Below are 22277 nucleotides of genomic sequence, written 5' to 3'. Positions count from 1 at the left end.
AGCCATGGGGATGTCGTGTCCCCTTTCCCAAAGGGTCCAGCACATCCTTTGAATCCCACCCCATGAGCGGGGGCTTTGGTTGCAGCCTCAGCCCCCTCAGCGGTCGTGACGCGGAGAAAGCCCAGAAACCTTCGTAAATATGGAGCTGTTTCCTGTTGCTGCCGCGGTGTCCCCTGAGCAATCAATTTATGGCCCCTAAAGCTCCTCTAAGTGGATTTGGCCTCTCAAGATAAATCTTCTCCCTTTGTGCCTGCCCCTGCTGCCAAACCGTGAGATTTTTTGGGATTTAACCCCGGTCGGACCCTCGACGGAGCCACCCAGCCCCGTGGTGGCTCTGCTGCCTCCACCCTGGTGGCTCGTCCCCAAAATTGTTCTCACATCGGTGGGACTATTTTTTTTAATTAAGGGGATGTGCTTGCCCTGGGGGGTGAGATCTCAGGGCTGAATTATGGTTTTCCTGATGCAAACGGGCTGAACAAAGAGCTCCTGGAAGTCCCCTCCCTGCTGCTCTGGGATGAGCCCACAGGGCCCTCCTCGGGGTGGACAGGGGTCCCTGTTTATCCCTGGGAGCCACTTTAGGTAAATAAAGCTGCTAACAGAGCCTCTGCCTCCCCCACCTCTGCACAGTTTGGGGTGAAGGGGGTCCCTGTGATGCTCTGGGGCTCAGAGCTCACCCATTTTGTTCCTCCTTCCCTGGGACCACCAACTGCATCACGGTGGGGAGCAAAGCCACCAGCCTGGGGTCGTGTCCCCCCTCCACGGAGAAAGGGAAGGGAACTGGGACAGCCTCACCTCTCTGGGAGAGGAGGAGCTGAGCTGGATTGCAAGCAGGAGCTGGGATTCCCGATCCAGGGACTCTCCCCAGCCCCGGCTCCAGGCTCAGCTCTCACTGGGCTGCAAAGGGCCCTATTAGCTCCACGGATTTTAAGCACAACCAGATGTGGGAGATGAAGCTGTTAAACTCCTTTTGTGCTCTCAGCAGAGGCTGAGGGGGGGGTGGTCCTGGGCCCCTGCATTGCCCCACACCCCCTCCACTGCAGCCACTGAAAGCAGAGGTTTCACTCAGGCCAGGGAGGGGATGGTGCTGCTCAGATACCCCACATGGGACAGAGAGTGTCTTATTCCTAAAGCCAAGACTAAGACTCGTGCCACAAACTCATTCCCCAGTTTCTGCTTATTTACGAGCATCATCTCCTGCAGGAATTCAGCACAAGCTCTTTGTAAACAAGAGACCCATTCCTAAGAGGAAAACTGCAATTCCTGGGGCCTGAAGGGCTTTGCTTTCCAAGAGCACGTGAAAGGTTGTCCCTCTTAATGGGCTGGTGTGCTTTTGGTCCTGTCACTGGGAGCAGGTATCCCCAAATCCTGGGAGAGAGCAATGAGGATCCAGCAGCCCTGCTGCCAATAAATCAGCAGCTCTCTGTAATTTTATGTAACGTTAATAAATCAGACGAATGAAAATAGCTCGAGCCTTGTAGGGCATAAATCACCTTCCGCTCGGGCACGGTGCTTTAAAATAATTTGTAGATTGATGGTTGTCGGGCTGAATGAGGGAGTTGGGGGCCTGGGAAGATTTTTAATGACCACTGTGGTGTAATGTCTCCCCGGGCAGAATCCCAGCTCCTCCTCCCCCCTTCCCAGTTTGCCAGGAGTGGCTCAGAGGGAACTGGGAGATGGGAGCAGGGGGAGAAGTCTGATCTGGACATCCCTGGATGCACAGCCCTGGGTGCCCTGTGTTGGGATCTGTGGCTTTTCTGGGATGAGGGCCCCCAGACTCTGGGTACAAACTCATCAGGACTGGGTCTCCTTCCCCCATGTGGTCTCAGGATGGTCTTACTGCCAGTGTTGGATGGGTGCCCACCAGACTGACACTCTACCACCACCAACCCCTCAGTTCCTGCCCACCCATCCACCCCCTGCCCACATTGGCATCCTCCCCCATGGCCTCTGTGCCCCAGGAGAGATCAAGTCCAGGGTTTCCATGAGGTTTTTTCTGTGGTGCTGCATGTTTTACTGCTTTGGGAGGTGTGAGGAGTTAAGTGCTGGGCTGGAGGGTAATTGCTCCCTGACACGAAGGCAGCGTGTTCCAGCAGGATCAGCTGCTCTGCCTGCGGGTTGGATTCTTATGGATGGGGCTTCCAGTGGGATCCTGGGCACTTGGTGGGGCTGAGACCCCCTAAAAACACTGGTGTGTTCCCAGTCCCCTGGTGAGGGGTCCCTTGGCTGGTTCTTGGGGTCTCTCAGCCAGACCCAGCTCCAAGCACAGGCAGAGTCTCCAGCACCGAAGGTTTGGGATGAAAATCCTTCTCTCTAACCCTCTTCATCCCACTGGGATGATTCACAGGGATGCAGCCACGTTGCTGGCAGTGCCACAAGGCCATGAAGTGTTGGCCTGCTCTTTTTAAGGAGCTGCTCCCCAAAACTGAGGCAGGTCCCCATCCAGCATCTCCCTTCCAGCCAAAGCTGATCCAAACCCCATCCCACCACCCAGGCAAGAGCCATGAGCATCCCAGCTCACTCTCTCTCGGCTTTGTGGCCGGATTTGAAACCCTCTGCAGCGGGAATTTATAGCTGTTCCCGATCCCCAGGGAAGAAGGACATTAAATAATTAGGGGCCTCTTCGATTAATGCCCCACTCTCGGTGTCGGGTGCTTGGAGCTCCTCAACCCTGCTCCTGGCACAGCTGCTCCTGCCAAGGGAGGCCTGAGCCGAGGCAGGGACGTGTCACCCCTCCGTGAACCGGCAGCGAATATCAGGCATCACATGTCCCCAACCCGCAGCCCTCGGATTATCATATTTTGCCGTTAAAGCCTAATGTGAGCTGTGGAATGCCGGCTTCCCTGTGGGAGAAGAGAAACCCCAGTGTTTCTAAGGAGAAGGTGTCAGCACGGATTTCTGCTGATGGTTTCTATTGCTGATCAAACAGAGAAATAATTAACGAATTCGGACTTTTGATTAGGAGTTTATTTTTTTTTAAAAGGAATCATGGGGAGTGATTAGTGAAAATAAATTGCGTGACCCCGCAGTTCCCATCCAGCTTTTCCCTGGCTAATGAGGTGAGGTTGAACTCTGCGAGCAGGGCTAGAAATCCGGCTCCCCGGTTTAATAAAAGGCAGCTTATACCCAGCGAAACCGGAACCACAGTGAATGTCAGGCTAGTTTTATGGCTTGCTGGGATTAGTATCATTAGATACTGTTTTTGGGACGGCAGCGTCCGGATGGACGCGGCCAAAGTCACGGTCCTGCGGTCCTGGGAAGTCCCGGCCCCGGAGGAGCCGCTGCTGGAGCCAAATTAATTGATTTGGTTGAGGGAAGTTGGTGGTTGGCATCTTCAGCAGCACCTTTGTGGCATTTTGGGCAGCTGAGCTGAGTCACCCAGGAGGGCTCAGGCAGAGGCTCCTGCAGCTCCAGCATCTGCCCAAGGACAGGGAATGCTCATCTGCTCCTGGAAAGAAAAATGTGCCCTAATCCCTGAGGGATATGACACAACGTTGGGGTGAGGGAATAATGCCGTGATGTGATTCCATCAGGGAAGAGCCTGGGGTGGTTAATTAAAATGGAGCAGGGGTTCGGAGAGCAAAGGGGAAGCAGCTGCAGGGCGTTCTTGGGGAAAACCCACCCAAAAAAGGGGAATTTTGAGGCCCAGAGAAGGGAGTGTGTTGCCTGGAGCCCCAGTACAGCTGATCCCGAGAGCCTATGTGTATCCAGCATTTTCAGGGGGTGGATAATGCCTTAATAAACGGGTTGTCCTGTGGCCACCTCCCAGTGACACACTATCCTTGGGGCAACTGTTTTATTTTTGCACGGTAAACTAATAGTAGGAAAATATTCCAGGTATTTGGGATTCCTCTGAGAGCACTTGGGCAGCTGAGGAGGACCCTGCCCATGTGCCACAGCTGTGTCCTCGGGGGCACGGGTAGGGCTGGAGTTGGGGTGCAGGGGTCAGGGATATTGAGGTGTAGGGGTCAGGGGTATTGGGGGGCAGAGGTCAGGGATTTTGGGGGGCAGGGTTCAGGGATATTGGAGGGCAGTGGAGGGGAGAGGGGGTACAAGGGGATGGAGTGCTGCAGTGCCAGGTGCTGGAGCACAGGGTGCAGGGGAGTGGGGTGCATGGGCATTGGGAAGTTGGGGGTCAGTGTACTTGGGTGCTGGAGTGCAGAGGGTCAGGGTTCATGGGTGCTAGGGCTGCAGAAGGTTAGGGTTGCTGGGATGCCAGGGTGCAGGGGCTCAGGGGGTACACTCGTGGGATGCTGGGCTGCTAGGAGTGCAGGAAGGTGGGGTGTGTGGCTGCATGGATGCTGGGATGCTGAGGGTCAGGGTGCATGGATACTGGGGTGCAGGAATGCAGGGTGCATGGATGCTGGGATGCTGAGGGTCAGGACATATGCATGCTGGGATGCTGAGGGTCAGGATACATGGATGCTGGGATGCTGAGGGCCTGCGCGCACGGGTGGCAGGCTGTGTGTCATGGAGTCGGGGTGCCGGGACGCAAGGTCTCCCCCTCTCTGCCCCCGGTCCGGGGCGCTGCGCCCACCTCCCCGTCTCCATCCCCGCGCTCGCAGCGCGCCCATCCCCGCGGCCTCCCGCCCTGCCCCCGCTCCGCCCCGCCGCGGCTCAGGGGCGGGCCGTGGGCGGTGGGCGGTGGGCGGCGGGCGGGGGCAGCCCCAGCCCCGGCCCCGGCCCGGCCCGGCCCCAGCCCCAGCCCAGCCCCAGCCCAGCGCCGGCCCCAGCCCCAGCCCGGCCCCAGCCCCCGCCGCCCGGGCCGCCGCGCCGCCCCGCATTGTCCGGGCGGCAGCGCAGGATGCGGCGCCCGGCACGGCCGCCCGGGCTGCGCTGAGGGCCCGCCGGCATGAGGAGGTGAGCGGGGCCGGGGAGGGAGCGGGGGACCGGGCGGCCCGGCCGAGCATCCCCCGCGCTGCCCGGGATGCGAATCCCGCGCCGCGGTACCGCCGAGACGGGGTTTGGGGAGAAACCGGCCGGGCTGGGGGTGCGGGGAGGGGGGCGCGTGTGGGGGCTGGTGCTCCCGGTAACCCGAGCCCTCCCGAGGGACGGGGCAGCCCCCGCTGCCGGGGCCTTTGGCGTTCCCCTCCCTTCTTCCCCCTAAAAGGGTGCGGGAAGCGCCGGGGGACGCGCTCGTGACATGATCCCGCCCCGGGGCGGGAGCCTCGTCCCGGAGGAGCCTGGTCCCAAGGGGAATCTGGTCACGGTGGCTTCCAAACCCGGAGGGTGCCCACAGTGGTGTGGACCAACCGTCCGTCCGTCTGTCCTTCCTTCCATCCATTCCACCCAACCATCCATCCATCCATCCATCCATCCATCCATCCATCCATCCATCCCTCCCTCCATCCCTCCCTCCTCCCACCCCTCCATCCCTCCAGCCCTCCCTCCAGCCCTCACCCCCCAGGAACAATGCGCGCTCCCTCGGCCGCTGTCGCACGTCAAGCGCACGCCGGAGCGCTCGCCTTCAAAACAGTCGCGGCGTTGAGGAGCTGAGGGGGATTTTTAATTGGAAGCTTTGCCTGAAAGGTCCTTTTGTTTTTGGGTTTTTTTTTTTTGGAATGGGCTCTTTCCACTCAGGGGATAAGAGGCATTTGGAAAGAGCACCAGGAAGGGTTTAAGTCGCTTTATCTAGTGTGTTCCAAACATCAATTCTCTTGGTTTTGGAGGCACCGTGTGCTGGTTCACATCATTCCTCATTCCATTCTGGGATCACAGAAATTAACACCACCATGAATTGGATCCCGGTTTTGTGGCAGATTTCAGGGAGTGAAGGTGCAGAATGGAATTCTGGACAGAGCTGGGGCGCAGGGTGTTTGATGTGGAGGGTGCAGGACACAATAACGGCTCGGGATGGATGTACTGATGGGAATTGATGAGGTTTCTCCCTGGTTCCTCCCAGGGCTCTCCGGCACTGCCAGGGTTCCCCGTGCGGGCGCTCCGGCGCCTGTTTGCTCTCGAGGTGGTTCTGAATTAAACATTTCGGCAGGGCCTGAGGCCCGGGAGTTGTTTATCACATTAAACATTTGCTTTAGCTCTCTTCAGCAGAAGTGTGTTGACATTTTCTCTTGGGGGACTGCTGGGATAATGAATGGCACGTACTGTATTGTGTTCCTCGGAAAGCCGCGGGATCCTGCAATAACATAAACACCCAGGGCTGAATTCATCCCAGATCCGAGAGGAACGGGCTCGGTGTTTACATCCACGCCGCCCTGCACTGCAGCTCCCATTTAAACTTTGTTGTCGGTTATGAAAATATCCCAGTTAATACTTTACTTTATACATTTATTTATTTATTTTGCTGCTGACAGCTGCAGTTTCACTCCCTGCTCCGTGTTTTAGCTGGAGAGCCTTGACCAGGGGGAGCAGCTGCTGGCTTTCCCTTCTTCTTCCTCTGGAGTGTGGAATGGGGGGGGCAGCCACTGGCTTTCCCTGCTCACCATTCATTCCTTTGGAGCAGGGAAGCGGGAGCGACCGCTGGCTCTCCCCACTTGTGATTCCCGGAGCAGGGAAGGGAGCGCAGCCTCTGGCTGTCCCCACTCGTCCCTCTGGAGCAGGGAATGGGGGAGCAGCTGCCAGATCTCCCTGCTCAACGATTCCTGCAGCAGGGAAGGGTTTTGTAGCCACCAACTCTCCCTGCTCACGATTCCTGGAGTGGGGAAGGCGGGGGAGCAGCCTCTGGCTCTCTCCATTCATTCCTCTGGAGCAAGGAAGGCTTTCGCAGCCTCCAGCTCTCCCCCCTCGCAATTCCCGAAGTAGGGAAGGGTTTTGCAGCCCCTGGCTGTCCCCGCTCACGATTCCCGGAGCGGGGAAGGTTCCGTGGCCGCCTTTGTTCTCCCGCCGAGCCCCCGCCGCATTCTTCCCTTTTGCCATTATCATTTTGGTTAAACAGAGCGGCGCGTTGTGAACCATATGGATCATGTTAACAATTGCTTATCTGGAGCCGGTGTTTTCTCCTCCCTCCCTCCCCTTTCCAGCCCTTTTCCTCCTCCCGAGGGCCGGGTGGGGGCTTTAAGAGCATCTCGGCTTTGGTGCCGGTTCGAGGTGTCCCTGTAACCCAAACCCCTCTCGCGTCCCATCGGAGTTAATTCCCCAGGGGAAAACGTGGAATAAACAAGGAGAAATCTCCAAAGCAGTTTTCCCTGGATGCTTTGAATATGGAATCCAGTTGCTGAAGAACCCAGGGTGTCTGTGCCCATCAATGGGCTTCCCCCCCACTGCAGCTCCCTCCTCTGCTTTATTTGGGGAGGGGTTAATGGCCAGAACCTGATGCTGATGGTGGTTTGCGTGTTCTGATCCAAGGAGGGGCTGTGGTTTTCTCAAATCCCTCCTTCAGGCTGCTCACAGATCTGTATCAGAGTGCCTGGATAAGTGGGCTGAAAGTTTTGAGCCCTCACCCCAACATCCACCCTCCGCTCCCGGCACTTCCAGTAGCCATGGGAGGGAAAAAGGCCTGAAGGATGTTTTTTTGGGTGGCCAAATACAGCTGTGAGGGCCCAACCTTAGGCCAAGGGAGTGGCCATCGGGTCACTTCATTCGCCTCCTCCTTCCCTCATGGAAAAGATAAACACAAAAGCCTCCGGGAGCGATCGGCTCCAGAGCCGGCAGTGCATCCCGCAACGCTCCAGCGGATTAGAGGGAATAAAGTGACTCTGGACATCATTCCCCCTGAGTGACAGCATCTCTAGTCTCCTTCAAAAATTCCTGGAAGGAGCCCAGCAGCGTGTGCCAGGGCTTCTGCAGATGCTGCCAGCTTCATTCCTGTTAGTTATTTGTGCATCCTCCCAGTTGAGGGGATATTCCTGAGGGTAGGAATGCCACAAACAGCCAAATGTTCTCCTTTCTTCTCTTTACTCTCTGCTTTTCCAATTATTTGGGCTTCCTGTGCCTCCTTTCTTGTGTCTGGAAGGAGGTGGGTGTTGTGTAGGGAAGGAGAAATCCCTCAACCCAGCGTTTACGGCAGCAGATGTGGATTGGAGCGAGGATTCCTGGAGGGAATTTCCCTGCGATGACATTAATGCATCCAGAGAAGCGCTGGTGACCCTTGTGCGAAGCTGACCCTCGTTTCTGCCTTTGTAAACACTCCTCAGTTTCATTTTTTGAGCTCCAGTGGTTCCGTGGCTGGAGGGAGCTTTGCGGTTTGACGGGGCTGTCCGGAGGCTCCTTTTGTCATCCCAGGGCAAATCCCGTCGCATCTGGCCAAGTGTCAGCTGGAATTTTGCAGCGTGCAGGAAAGCTTGAGGCTGGTGGCTCCCAGCACCTCATTCCTCCCTCCTCTGCTCTGGCTCCAGCTCTGAGCCCCGCAGGGCAGGTCATTCTCTGGCAGCTTTTTAGCAAAATAAAGATGTTTTCCTTCTCTTTTGGGCACGGAGGGATGTGCTGGTAATGCTTGTGTTTGCCAACGTCATGGGGCTCTGGCTCAGGAAAGTTCATCCCAGATGGTGATGCTGGTGGTGCTGGTGCTGGTACTGGTGGCACTGGTGGTGATACTGATGGTGGTGCTGGTGGTGGGACACAAGTGCTGGCGGCTTCACCCAGCTCCAATCGAAGGGAACTGTTGGGACTAAACCCCAGGAGCCTTAAGCAGGAAAATTCCCATTGCTGGATCAGCAGCATAAACCAGTTCTTCCCAGTGCCAGCCCTGGCAATTCCCAGTTCTGAAAACCAGTCTGTCCCCTTGCCAGGTCCCGCTGCCGTGATGACTCCTGGAATATTTTCCTGTCAATTTTGCCTTTGGACTCGGCTTGTTCATGTCATGAGAGGACTCTCCTTTTTCCCTTCCATCGTGCTGCAGAACCCTGAGCGGGATCATGGAGCTTTTCCTGCTCCATAAATCCCAGAGGGTGCCGTGCCTGCCTGAGGCTGCTCTGAGTGTCGGGTCTGGGAGCAGGAGTTGGGAATCAGCTCTGTCTCTCCACGGCAAAGTTTATTTTGCTGTGTGACAAGGGCGTTGTAAAACCTCCCCTGGCCTTGTGTCCCGGGCAGCAGCTGCAGTTACTGTTGGTTAAATTGTACCGATGGCCCTCGTGATTCCCTCGCCCTGGGGCTGCCTGGGGTCGCTTATCAGCGGCCCTGGATCTTTATGGGGGCCCCGAGAAACGCGCCGAGGCCTCGCGATGCTGCCGGAGAGAGCTGGGAGGATGTGAAGGAGAGGTTTTCTTCCTGGCTCCTTTCTCCTGAGCGCAGACAGCTCAGTCAGGGGGAAAAACGGGAATGTTTATTTAACTGCAGTGATGCTGTTGTACCCTGTGTTGAGGTGGTGCCTGCGGGGTGCTGGGTTGTCACCCCAGGGTGTCCTCCCTGCTCAGGGTTTTGAGGAGCCGTCCCTGGGTGGGATGCTGCAATCTGCTCCTTGTGCAGGGATGCTGGGGTGTCCCCCCTAAATCATGATGATGGGGTGTCCTCCCTGGGCTGGGATGTTGAGGGGCTCCCCCCGGGGTGGGATGTGCTCCCACTGGGATGCTCGGCTGGCAGAACTGTGGTACCCAGGCCAGTGTTTTCCCTCCGCAGAGGAAAAAAATCACTTCCCCCCCCCCTTTCTTTTTTCCCCAAGAAAGTGAAAACGAATGTCGGGACAAACTGCACTTTAACCCACGCTTGTCTTGCCTACAGAAAAACCAGCTGAGTAATCGCCGAATAAGGAGCCTCTCCCTGCCCCGGCGGAGCCGCCGCGCACAAAGGCTCCGCTGTGTAAATAACGGGAGGTGCTCCGCTGGCTCCGGGCTGCGGAGGGGGGGTGAATTGCGGCGTCAGGGATGCTGGAGCCGGACCCTCTCGCCGTGATTAATCTTTCCCAGCCTCCGGAGAGCCGCGGGACCGGCTGCCGGGGTGCTTTGTGTGCGGCCGCCGGGAAGGGACCTTCCCGTTTCCCTTTGGAGAGGGAAGCACTTGACTCTGCTCCCCGCGTCCCGCTGCTCCCGGAGCGGGATAATGCGGGTGTAATTGATGGCGAGAGGACTAATGGCTGCAGAAATGTGTAATTAAAGGCCAGGGGTGACGTGTGGCGAGGCCGGGCCGCGCGCGGGGGGTTACAGAGGTTGAGTGTGTTTTGAAGGGCTCGTCCTGCGCGTCCCGCCTTGGGAGGGGCATGTCCCCCTGCTCGGGGTGGATGTGAGCGGGAAGGGGTGGGATGTGGGAGTTTCTCACCCTGCTGGCATCGCTGCAGATGGATCTGGAATCGCCTTGGGGCCTCAGGTTCTGCCTCCTGTCCCCTGTCCCAGCCTGGAGCTCCCTCTGGCTCCCAGAGCTTCTCCTCCTCCTCCTCCCTCCAAACGTGGCTCAGGCCACGTGTTGTCAACATAAATCTGCTAAAATTCCAGCGTACCATGGGCAGGTTGGGCTTTACCAGAGCTGGGAGCCTCCACTCCAAGCTGGGACGATGGCTCTGGGGCCTCCTGGGGACCCCCCAGGCTGCTCCCAATCCCTGGGGAGCCACAGGCAGGACTTTGTGCCCAGGATGGGATCTCAGGCAGGACTTTGTGCCCAGGAATGGGATCTCGGCCACCCGAGTTGTCACCTCCCAGCTCTGGATGTGCCACTAATGGGGAGCCAAGTACCAAAAAAACCATCATTGCAGATCTCACCTTGGGCCATTCCCATCCTCCTCCTCCTTGGTGATTACTTTGTAATGAGTGGCTGCTGAAAAGGGTGGAAAAGGAATTATTTCTGCTGTAGGATCAGCTCGAGGAGACTGGAGCCCCCAGGGATGAGCTCCTGGCTCATCAACAGTCCCCATTTCCTGGTGACACCTTCACTGCAACACTGCTGCCACCTGATTATTCTTTCACATTTTGGGGGGTTCTTTTGGGAGACAACCCTGTGGGGGCAGGTTGAGGTGTTTAAACCACGGGCTACAATATTTATATGCACATAAATACACAGCCTGTGATAGATACATAAATATAGTGATATATATTTATATATATATACAAAAAATGATAATATATTACTGTAAATGGTGGTGTATAATTATAATTGGCTCATAATAGCCACAGTTCTATGCAATCCCAGAGTGCAGAAGGTGGGATTGCAGTAAAGGATCCCCAAAATCAGAGTCCATCCGTCCCTCCAAGCACCAGGAGCCGCGGCCTCGGGTGTGGACGAGGGCAGCAGTGTCAGCAAAGAAAGAAGCCAAAAAAGGGGGAACTTCTGGAAAATCCATTAGTGAATGGAGTGCAGGAGGGAGCTGGGCTTTTCAGGCTGCCAGGGCGGTGTTTAAAAAAGAATCCGCGAGTCAAAAGGCTTGTGAAAACAAAAGCCACGCCGAGAGGCCTCCCCTGCCCCGCTCCAGCGGGAGCCAGTGGGGCTGGGACGGGGTCCCCGGGGATGGGGCTGGACCCGTCATCCCGCAGGGCGTGTGGTGGGGACGGCCAGGAAGGAGGCGCAGGAAGGATGGAGAGGAGGAGGTTGTGCCCAATTCCCTGCGGAGCACGTTGCCCGGCAGGCACCGAGGCGGAAAACGCAGCGGCCTTGGCGGTGCTGGATGGGGCTGGGAGGCTCCCCGGAATTAGAGTTAATTAAGATTGATTCGTTCCGTGGAGCGGAGGAGCTGGAGCGTTGCTGCTGCTGCCGCCACGGACGGTGCTCGGCGGGAATTATCTCCCTCCTGCAGCCCCTTCCCCGGCACTGACCCCCCCGAGGGCAGATCCTGGAGCAGATGGACCCAGGGTTGGGGGCTCCTGCCCCTGGGGGTGTTCATTACTGGACCTTCATCCCAACAGGGATCTGAGCAGCACCCAGGGGACCCTTCCTGGGACATGCTGAGGCTTCTCCTTCCCCTTGAGGTGACCTGGGGGGACAGTGGGATCCGGTGACCCGAGCCCTCAGGGATGCTCCTGGGAAAATCCTCCTGCCCAGTAGGGAACTGTCCGTCAGGCAGAGTCCTGGTGGAGCCCACAGCTGGAATGTGGAGCCCACAGCTGGAATGCAGAGCCCACAGCTGGAACATCACCACAGAGGAGGTCCTGCAGCAGTGAAATGGTTCAGGGCAGGAGAAGGTTCATTGGAGGAGTGGGGACACTGTCAGAGGGAGCTGAAGCCCCCCATGGCAGGGAGTGGACAGCACTGTGATGGATTAATGGCATAATTAATCATTTGGAATTAATGCTCATCCTTGGCGCAGCAGAGGGATCGTGCTGGTGGAGCGGAGCTGAACCAGCTCCAACTTCCAGGGGGTTCTAGGCCCAAACAAGCAGCTGAGCAATTTTGTCCTGTGTTCCTGGGGGTGGTGCAGGGCTGAAGGCCAGATCTCAGCAGCCTGAGGGGTCCAGGAGGCCTGGAGGCAAGAAAAATAGAAATGGCCAAAGGAGGCTGGCTTTTTTCACTCATTTAGGTCCATTTCTCTCATTTCTATTTTAGTTTATTTTGATTTAGTTTGTTTTATTTTGTCGTACTGTGTTTTGTTTCGTTTCATTCCGTGTTATAATTCGTTTTGTTTTATTTCATTTCGTTCCCATTTTGTATTTTCCTGCCACCCACCTTCTTCCACCGATGCTCGGAGCAGAATTCCTCCAATCCACACACCCCCCCTCCCAGGTCACCTCCTTATTAACAGCCCCCGGGTTTTATTGCCGTGTCCCCTTGATCCCGGAATTCCCAGGCCAGGGGCCGTGACTCTGTCTCCCCCGGGTGCCGTTGGCGGTGGGTTCCTCTCCCCTGCCCGTGACAGATGGGGACGTTCAGCTGCTGCCGGACCCGGATGAATTTTTCATTCGCCGGCCGGGGCTGGGGCAGCACAGATGGACAACGGCCCGTTGGTCACTCCCGGCCCGTGCTGGTGTCCAGCTGCTCTGCACTTGATATATGAGCAAGATCCCGGAGCCTTGGGATCGCCTGGGATGAGGCCATTCCTCCCCGGGGGTGGGAGAGGGCACGGGGGGGGAGTCAGCCCAAATCCTTTTAACACATGTCCATTGACCCTGCTCTGATTGCAATCCCAGCCCTGGCTGGGGAGGGGACAGGCACTGTCGCTGCAACTCCCCCGTGGGTTTGCCCCCAAAACTTGGGGTTTGCCCCGGGATCCCTGCCTGGGCTGGGCTGGGCTGGGCTGGGGGTGGAACCTCGCACCAGGGACCTGAGTGTGGCTTTGTGCCTGGTCCTGCCTTTGGGACGGGCTCTGCTGGGCTGCTCTGCCAATTCCAGACCTGCCACACAGGGACTGACTGGAGATGACCGGAGTGTGGCCTCCAGACCTGTATCAACACGCCCAAATATTGCTTTAATCCCCAGCGTTAGTGCTGGAGCAGCTCCGAGACGTTGCCACGAGCCTCGGGTCCTCTGTGAGGGTCAGCACAGTGTCTGCAGGGTCATAATTGTGATTTACAGCCCTGATTTCACTCGGATGGTGCCATTCCACTTTCCCTGCGCTGCTCCCAGGAGGCAGGGAATGAACCCCAAAGCTCTGGGGCTCTGCTTCGGGGAGATCATCAGGAAATACATCATTTGGAAGAAGGAAAAAATCGTTCCCACCCCTGGGCAGGCTTGGGGAAGTCTCTTCTCTCCTGCTCTTTGTCCAGACCCACCATCAGGTGCACAGTCCAGCACGGAAGATCCGTCACACACATCCCATGTTTTTGGGGCTCCTGAGGGCCATGGGAGTGCTCAGTGAAGTCTGGGCTGTGCAAGGAGGCTCCAGTATCCCGGTTTTTCTCCCCTGACCTGAACTTAGCGCAGCAGAGCGTTACAATCCTGGGAAGTCGGGCAGCCCCTGGAAGCAGGACGGCTTTCGGGAGCTGATCGCGTTGGGCCATGCTACTGCAGGAATTTCAGGGATAATGGGGCTGCTCAATGGATTTTGGAAAGAGCATAACTGCTCCGAGTGACAGCCCGGCCCAGAGGAGCTGTCAGCATTAAACCAGCACGACAGTGGCGGGAGCACCGTGGGGTGGAGGATGGAGGCAGCTCTGTGGCTCATCCCAGCACCCAAGGACTGGGATAATCCAACCAAGGGGTTCAGCCCATCTGGATCACTCCCTCCTGGGGCTGGTCCCTCTTCCCAGGGCTCAGGGGAGTTGGGCTGGGTTTAAACCCTGGCTTTAGTGCATCCCCAGCTTGAGCATGTTTGCTCTTGTGCATCCCTTTGCCTTCCAAATCCACTGGAGCCCTCTCCTGATCCCCCCAGGGATGTGGGATCGCTGCAGCCCTCAGCAGATGCTGCCTGTGGGTCACACCTGCGGGAATTTTGCTGGAGTTTTTCTGCCCCAGCGCGTGGGGCCGACACGGGCGTGAGGACACATGTACACGCATGTGTGTGTGTGTGTGTACGTGGTGTGCTCTGCATACCAGGGCTGGGGATGGGATATCCCTGCTCCAACAAAGCCCCCTCAGCCCGAGATGCTGCTCTGGGGCAGCCCAGCATCCCGAGGCCTCGTGGCCCAGGAGCTTCTCCCGGGGTGGGGGCGGAGGGAGGCAGCGCACCCCATCCCCACGCCGAGCCGTTGGACACCCTCGGTGGTGCTCCCCGCTAAAAACCCCCGAACAAAAGCCCAGTTCAGAGTCGCTGCTGAATAGATTAACAAGATTTCCATAATTAGGGCGGGCGGGAACAATAGGATTCTCCCTGCCCAGCCCCCCTGCCCGCCTTTGTCTTGCGCTGGGGATAATGGGCAGCAGCGAGGGTGGGAACCGGCCTGGCCATTTGGTCACTGGACAGTAATTTTCTCACACTGCCAAGGGGAGCATTGAAACATCTGTCCCGCTCCGCCGCTCATTCACGTCCCATTTCAGCCCTGACAACTCCTCCCTGCCCGCCGCCCTCCCCCTCCCTGGGTTTTCCACGGATTTGGGTTTTTCTCTTCCAAAACCCATCTTGTCCTTAAAGGGCTGCTTGGCACCCCAGGATTGCAAACCTGCAACGGTGTAAACCCCCTGCCCTGCTCCTCAGGGCAGCTCCAGGGCTCAGGAATGGGGGCTGGAGGAGCTGGACCATCGTGGTGGGCGTCCAGCCACGCACCACGGCACGGGCCACCCTCTGCCAGGCTCTTGGAAAAGCAGTTCCATCACTGGACCAGTCTTGAGAGGCCTGTTTTTAGCTGGCAGCGGGGCTCAGGGGTTGGGATCAATCCGTGGGGCTCCAGGAGGATCTGCTGCCCCTTCATCCATCGGGAGCTCTCTGATAATGGCCATAAATGCAGGAGGAGGGCGGCTCAAGCCACGCAAAGCCACCATCTAAATCCTCTTGTGGAAGTTTGATATCCAAAGTGGAAGCACAAATGCCCTATAAGTCAATTAAAGCATTAAGTAATCTAATTGTGCCGTGGCCACAAAGTGGCTTAAAGGCTGCGAGCGGAGAGCGAGGGGGGCACGAGGTCCCCGCCTGGCTCCGGTGTCGGCGTCCCCGGAGGCGATGGCTGTAGGATGGGGAGGACAGGGGGACCACAGCAGGGTGGGGAGGGGGACACGCTGCCACCGCCCTCAGGGGCCACTGTATCTGGGGACTGGAGCAAGAGAGGGGGATGCCGACCCTGTGGAGGCCCCCGTGGTCAAAGGGGATTTTGGGGTGGAAGAATTTCTTCGTGGAAAGGGTGGTCAGGCCTTGGAAGGGGCTGCTCAGGGAGGTGGTGGAGGAGTCCAAGGAAGGACTGGGCGTGGCAAGGTGGGCATTGGGCACAGGTTGGACTCGGTGATGTTGGGGGGCTTTTCCAGCCTCCAGGATTCTGGGATGTTGTGAAAGTTTGGAGCGAGTTGAAGCAGGCATTGCATCTGGGGGGGTGTCATGGGGCACAGGCCAGGCCAGGCCAGGTCTCACCCGTGCTGTGCTGTCCCCACAGGTCTGTCGAAGATGCACTGGTCACCAGAGCATGCCCAGTCCCTGAACCAGTGGCCGGAGCAGCACCTGGACGTCTCCTCCACCACCTCCTCGCCGGCCCACAAGTCCGACCTGTACCCCAGCACCCGCCAGCGCTTCAACTACGCCTGGGCCAACGACGACATCTCGGCGCTCACGGCCTCCAACCTCCTCAAGAGGTACGCCGAGAAGTACTCGGGGGTGCTGGACGCGCCCTACGAGCGCCCGGCGCTCGGCGGATACGGGGATGGCGCCTTCGGGCCCGTTAACGGGCAGAAGGGGGACGGGGAGCCCTGGCCGGGGGCTCACGGCTCCGACGGCACCTACCCCCTGACGCCCATCCACGATGGCCTCCCCGGCGCCAAGGGGGTGGTGCCGCCCGCGGTGCCCGCCAGCAGCGGGGCCATCGGGCTCGGCGGCTCCCCGGTGGTGTCGGCCAACCTCGCCGACCCCATGTACCCCGGCAACTCCTGCGGGGCAGCGGCCGCCGGCTCCGGCGGGCTCGGGGCGTCTCAGGAGTACCCCTCAGGCTACGGTGGCACCTACTTGCCCTCCGGCTACTGCACCCAGCCGGCGGCAGCGCTGCCCCCCCCGCACCCGTCCGCCCTCCACGGCTCGGGGCTCCTGCAGCCCCCGCACCCCTCGCCCGCCCTGGTGCCGGGCTATGGCTCCTCCGGCCCCGTGTACAACTACGCCGCCGGCACTTACCCTCCGCAGCCGGGTTATGGGGGCATCCACCCTCCCCACCCCCCCGGCTCCTACCTGCCCTCTGGCATCGCGGCGCCCACCCCCATCCCGGCCCCGCCGCCTGCCGCCCGCCCGCCCGGGGTACCCGGGTACGGCTACCAGGGCGCCGGGCTGGCCCCGCTGGCCGTGCCGCCGCTGGGCACCGAGGCGGGCGCGCTGAAGAGGAAGGCGTTCGACATCGGCGGGGAGGACGACGGGGAGGGCAGGTACAGGAAATACAGCTACGAGCAGCCAAAGTCCCCCTACCCCCTGTCGGACAACGGCGAGTGCCGGGGGAACGGGTTCGGCGGCACTGCCGAGTCCCCCCAGGTGGCCTTCAAGCCCGGGAAGCGGCCGGCGGGAGCAGGGAACGCCGAGGAACACGCCGGCAAGTACGGTGGGCAGCAGATGAAGAGCATGGTCTCGCCGCCCTACGGTGCTGGGGATGCCCCGCTGCGGCCGGCAGAGCCCTTCGAGAAGTTCAGCCCCCCCTTGGCCAACGGGGAGCGGGCGGCAGAGCCGGGACCCCCCTTCCCGCTGCGGCTGCCCCCCAAGGCGCCGGTGTTCGGCAGCGCCCCGGTGGAGGAGCAGCCCAAGAACGTCGACCCGCTGGTGCTGGAGCTGGTGAACACCAAGGTGGTGGAGCGGGGGCCGCCGGTGCAGTGGTCGGACGTGGCCGGGCAGGTGTCGGTGAAGGCGGCCATCGAGGAGGAGCTGGTGTGGCCCATCCTGCGCCCCGGCGCCTACAGCGGCGCGAGCCACCCGCTCCGCACCCTCCTGCTCTTCGGCCCCCGCGGAACCGGCAAGACGCTGCTGAGCCGCTGCATCTCCACCCAGCTGGGCTCCACCCTGCTGAGGCTCAGCGGGACCACCCTGCTCTCCACCTGGAAGGCCGAAGCCGAGAAGATCCTGCAGACCGTGTTCTTCGTGGCCAGCTGCCGCCAGCCCGCCGTGGTGCTCATCACCGAGGCCGAGGCCCTGCTGGGAGCCCGGGCGGGCGAGGACGGCGGGCAGGTGGGCAACCTCAAGTCCCAGCTCCTCTCCTACCTGGACAACGTGGCTACCTCATCCGAGCAGAACGTGGTGGTCATCGGCACCACGGCCCGGCCGGGCAGCATGGACGAGGCGTCGCACCGGCGCTTCGGCACGCGGCTCTACATCCCGCTGCCGGACGGCGCCGCGCGGCGCCACATCCTGCGCCAGGCCCTGGCTCAGCAGAGCTGCTGCCTGAGCGAGCGGGAGCTGGCGGCGCTGGCCCAGCGCACCGAGAGCTTCTCCGGCGCCGAGCTCCTGCGGCTCTGCCAGCACGCCGGGGCCGCGCGCCGCGCCCTGCCGGGACCCCCCGCCTCCTACCAGGACCTGGAGAAGGCCTTCTGCAAGGTCCGTCCCGCCGCCTCCCAGAAGGAGCTGGACTTGTTCCTGGAGTGGGATAAGATGTACGGCACCAGGCACTGACGGCACCGGGGGGACGGGCCCCGAGGCCGCGGGGTTGGATCTGGGGCACAGGCGCAGGGTTGGGGTCTGCGGGACTCCGGCTCTCCAGGTGGGGGTTGGATCCCTCCTCCCAGAGCGCAGGAGGCACCGGGCAGCACCACATACCTCATCTCTCCTGTTTCGGACTCAGCCGGGGAGTTTCCCCCTCCGTGGTTTCTCGGGAGTGTCGCCCTCGACTCAGGATAAACCTATTTATTATTTTCCCCTCTGTCCGTCCCTGGGCCGGCGGTGCCAGCGGGGCTGGAGGTGTCCCAGGATCCGGCTCTGCGCCATCGGGATCCCCTCCGGCGTCGGAGGCACGAGCTCCCCCGCCCACCCAAAAGCTTTATTAGTATTTTTTACCTGCTTTTATTGTTCCCAACGGAAATACCTCGGGCGTCTTTCGAGCCAAGCAACCCCTTCGCCCCTGGCAATGACCTTGACTGGGGAGGGGCGGGCAGGGGGGACCCAAAAACCAGGTGACACCCCAAAACCAGGGAGTTCCACCCCAAAACTGGGGGGTGACACCCCAAACCAGGGGTTTAAACCCCACACCAGGGGGTTCCACCCCAAAACCAGGGGGTTACACCCAAAACCAGGAAGTTTTGGAGTAAAATGCTGTAGATTGTTGAATATCCTAGACTTGGGTTTTTATTTTTGTAAGGTCTGTAGTATTTTTTTGTTTGTTTGTTTGTTTTGTTTTGTTTTTTCTTTTTAACTACTCAGGAAAAGAATTACCTCAGAAAAATGAAAGAATGTGTTTTTAAAAACTCTTTTTATCTTCTCAGAAAAAAAGGAAAAAAAAAAGAGATTTTTTTAAAGAGTTTTCCGACCTGGGACAAAGCTGCCTCATGCATTTGCTTCCAAAGGGGGTGAAGAAAGGAAGAAAGAAAAGGAAGAAAAAACTTGAAGCTGTTACAAAGATGAAATTTGAATGTATTTCGGGTGCTTTCCACGTATATTATGCCATAATTTTATTTTTAATTTTTGCTTTTAACATTGTTATTGTAGCGTTTGGTGGCGTAACGTGTCTTCAACGGGAAGTTTAGTGCCGTAGGTTGGGAGCTGTTGCTGGCACCACTTTTTGGAGCAGGGGGGGTCCCCGTTCCCAGAGCCAGGCTGGGACTGGGGGGGGATCCCCCTCCCAGTGTGGGTTCGGGGCCCAGGGGTCTCCCAGGCTTTGCTGGGAGGATTCCAGTGCTGACTCTGCTCCTTTTTCACCTGAAATCAGGGAATTTTGGCTCCTCTGAGCATTGGTGGCCACAGATTGGGGAAATTACTTCTCCCGGGCCCCCCAGGAACCCATTAGGGCTGAGCCAGGGGTTTTGCACAGAGCATGAACCCCCCCAACCCATCCACTGGCCCCCCACCCCTTTGCATCGCTGTGGGGGTGGGTTTTTTCCCCCCTAATTAAAAAAAAAACACACAATGATTTTTATTATTTTTAGTGCTCTATAGATGGGGAAGCAGCTGCTCCAGGCCCTCCCCTCAGAGCAGCCCCCCCCAAACCTCAGGGTCTGCACATGCAGAGAGAACAGACCCCTCACGGGGACTCTCCCCACCCCACCCCACCCCACCCCACCCTGAAGTGTCTGCCAGGTTTTTTCCCAGTTTTTCCCAATTTTTCCCACAGTTTCCTATTGCATCCAGGGCATTACCAGGGCACCCCCTTTGCTCCCCCTCCCCCCCTCCAAAAAGTGGTGCTGGGTTCCTGAAGACTTATTATTATTATTATCCTATTTGTACACTCTCTGTAACCATTTCTACCTCATTTTGCAACATATTGTACATGAAAGTATTTAAATTCATGTCTTATTGATGTCTGAGACAGACAAGCTCTAGGGCTGGGATGGTCTACCTCAAGAAATGCTGTATTTTAAAAAAGAAAAGTATTACACAGTATTAAAGAGATTACCTGAACAATTCCTGTCCTTTGGGGCGAGGGTGGGTCCAGGTGTGTCCCCTTCCCTTGTTATGGGTTTGGGGGGGTCCAGGTGTGTCCACTTCCCTTATTAGGGGTGAAGGGGGGTCCAGGTGAATCCCCTTCCCTTGTTTGGGGTGTTGGGGGGATCCAAGGGGGTCCCTTTCCCTTGTTAGGGGTGTCCCATCCCTTGCTATGGGTGATGGGTCCAGGTTTGCCCTTCCCTCCTTCGGGCAGTGGCACCGATGTCCTGCCGAGGAGGGGGCCCTGCTGGAACGTCCCCCCCACTTCCCCCCGGGCCTGGGGGGTTTAGGGGGGTCTCGGGTGGGTTTGGCTGCTGGTGAGGACCCACCCAGCACTTGCAGATACAGGGGAGGTGCAGGAGGTGGGAATGGGAATGACGGGGGAAGAGGGGCAGGGGTTCGGTGGGTGCGAGGGTGAGGAGGTGGGTGCTGGACCCCCGGTCGGGAGGGGACACGCTGTTATCCCTGGGTGGTGGCCGAGAGGTGCTGGAGCCTTCGTGCTGGCGCTGAAACATCCGGAACAATCCGACCTTTATTGGGACCCCCGGGGTTCGGGCGCTGTGGATAAATGACGTGGAGAAAGGCCGGGAAAATGGGAGGAAGGCTCTGTCACCTCGGGGCTGCGCTGTCACCTCGGGGCTGCATTGCCACCTCGTGGTTGCGGGGTCGTCGCCCTGACCCCGAGCGAAGCTAAAAAACCCGGCTCTGCTCCGTGGATTTGGGGTGGGAGAGGAGCAGGCAGGTCCCGGGATGGGGAGGGGTGGGTGTTACATCCCCCCTCCTTGGGGAGGGACAGGGGAGCTGCTGCCCTGGCCTCTGGGAGAGGGGAGGAGGGTGGTGGAGGTGTCCCAGGGAGCAGTGACTGTCCCCATCCCGCTCCTCCAGAGCCCGGATATCCCAGCCCAGGTGAATCCCACGGATGCAGGTGGGATGCTCCAGGGAGAGGGGGATGTGGGAAGCAAAGGATGCCGTGGCTGGACAGAGGGATGGATGTCCCTGGAACACACTGACCTGTGAGGTCGGGGGGGGGAATTGTGAGATCAGCAGGGGGGTTCCGTTGTTCCTGGGCCACCCTGATGCCAAGGGGCACCCCAATCCATGCTGGAACCCGAACGATGCTGGTACCCGTGGGACTCGTCCTGCTCTTGCTGGCCGCGGGTGGCCGGGGCGATGACACGGTGGCCGCCACCGTGGGCCGTCACACCATGGGCCGCATCGCCGAGCTGCTGTCCCGCTCCGAGTGCCTCCAGCTCCAGGCAGAGCTGAACGGGCCCGACAGGGAACTGGAGGAGCTGGAGCTGGAGCTGGAGCATCTCTCCGAGAGGAGCAGCCCCGCCCCACCCCGCCGGACCCGCCGCGGCCCCAGGGGATGCTCGGAAGCCCTGCGGGACTGGCTGGTGACGGCAGGAGAGGCGACGACCTGGGACCGGCTGGTCCGGAGCCTCCGCCAGATCGGCCGCTCCGACATCGCCCGGGAGCTGGGGAAAAACCTGAACCAAGACCGGAGCCTGCAGCTGCAGAGGAACGTGGAGGGATACAGCCAGAGCGTGCAGCACCTCAGCTCCGTGCAGCTGCAGCCCGGGGGGGCGAGGGGCAGGAGGGCCCCTCTCACCGGGGACCTGCTCTTCGAGCGGCACCGGCCCCCCCCGTACAGCAGAGACCCCCTGGGCTGGGTCCAGCCCGTGGTCCTGGGCGTCCTGGGAGCCTTCCTCACCTCCACCCTGCTCACCATGACCCTGATGTACTACTGCCACTGGAGGAGGCTCCTGGCTGCCTGAAACTGGGATGGTTCCCGGACTGCAGCATCGCCCACAATCTGCTGGGGGGGAAAACAAGACCCAGTAAAGCCTCTTGGAGGGACTGAGATGAAGAGACAGACCTCGTGTGTTCTCCTGGGCAGGGTAGGGCCCATCCTTGGGTCACCCAGGGCTTCTCTTTATATCAGGAACGGGTTTGCACCAATCCAACCAAGTGGCCTACGAGCATCGGAGAGGGAAGGGAAGGGCAATTACCCCGAGTGCAGCTTTCAGGTTAAATTCTACACAATTTACATAATGCTTTGTTTTTTTCCTGAGTGGAACGGGACCCGCTGCCCTCGGGGAGCCGCTTCCTGAAGCACTAGCATGGCCAGTTCCTGGCACGGAGCTGTCCCTGCGTCCTCTCAGGTGGCTCCTGCCCGTCAGTGAAGGTCAGGCCCAGCGGTGCCGGGGCTGAGGGGCTGTTCTGCCATCTGTCACCTCGACCCCCCGTGCCGTGGAGCGTCTGCCTTGGCCGCGGGGAGCCTGAGGAGCAGCTCGGAGCTGGTGGATGGTGGGAGCGGGGCATGAGCTGGTGGGTCTTGGAGTGTTCACTC

At 59.2% G+C, this 22277-nt stretch overlaps 2 protein-coding genes across 2 annotated transcripts; both read left to right on the top strand.

The window, feature by feature from the left end:
• Positions 1–4785: 4785 nt before the first annotated feature.
• Positions 4786–17962, top strand: FIGNL2 (fidgetin like 2). The gene is made up of 2 exons (XM_050331033.1): positions 4786–4857; positions 15765–17962. Exon 2 carries the CDS (start codon positions 15776–15778, stop codon positions 17960–17962), a length of 2187 nt encoding a protein of 728 aa, XP_050186990.1. The 5' UTR covers positions 4786–4857; positions 15765–15775.
• A 3077-nt stretch (positions 17963–21039) lies between these two features.
• TMDD1 (transmembrane and death domain 1) lies at positions 21040–21702 on the top strand. The gene has a single exon (XM_050330977.1). It carries the CDS (start codon positions 21040–21042, stop codon positions 21700–21702), a length of 663 nt encoding a protein of 220 aa, XP_050186934.1.
• The last annotated feature ends 575 nt before the right edge of the window (positions 21703–22277 follow it).

Source organism: Myiozetetes cayanensis, unplaced genomic scaffold (genome assembly GCF_022539395.1).
Source record: "Myiozetetes cayanensis isolate MyiCay16 unplaced genomic scaffold, myiCay2020 scf47, whole genome shotgun sequence".
NCBI lineage: Eukaryota > Metazoa > Chordata > Aves > Passeriformes > Tyrannidae > Myiozetetes > Myiozetetes cayanensis.
Note: the sequence above shows the minus strand (reverse complement) of the source record. Positions and strands in the feature narration are given on the sequence as shown.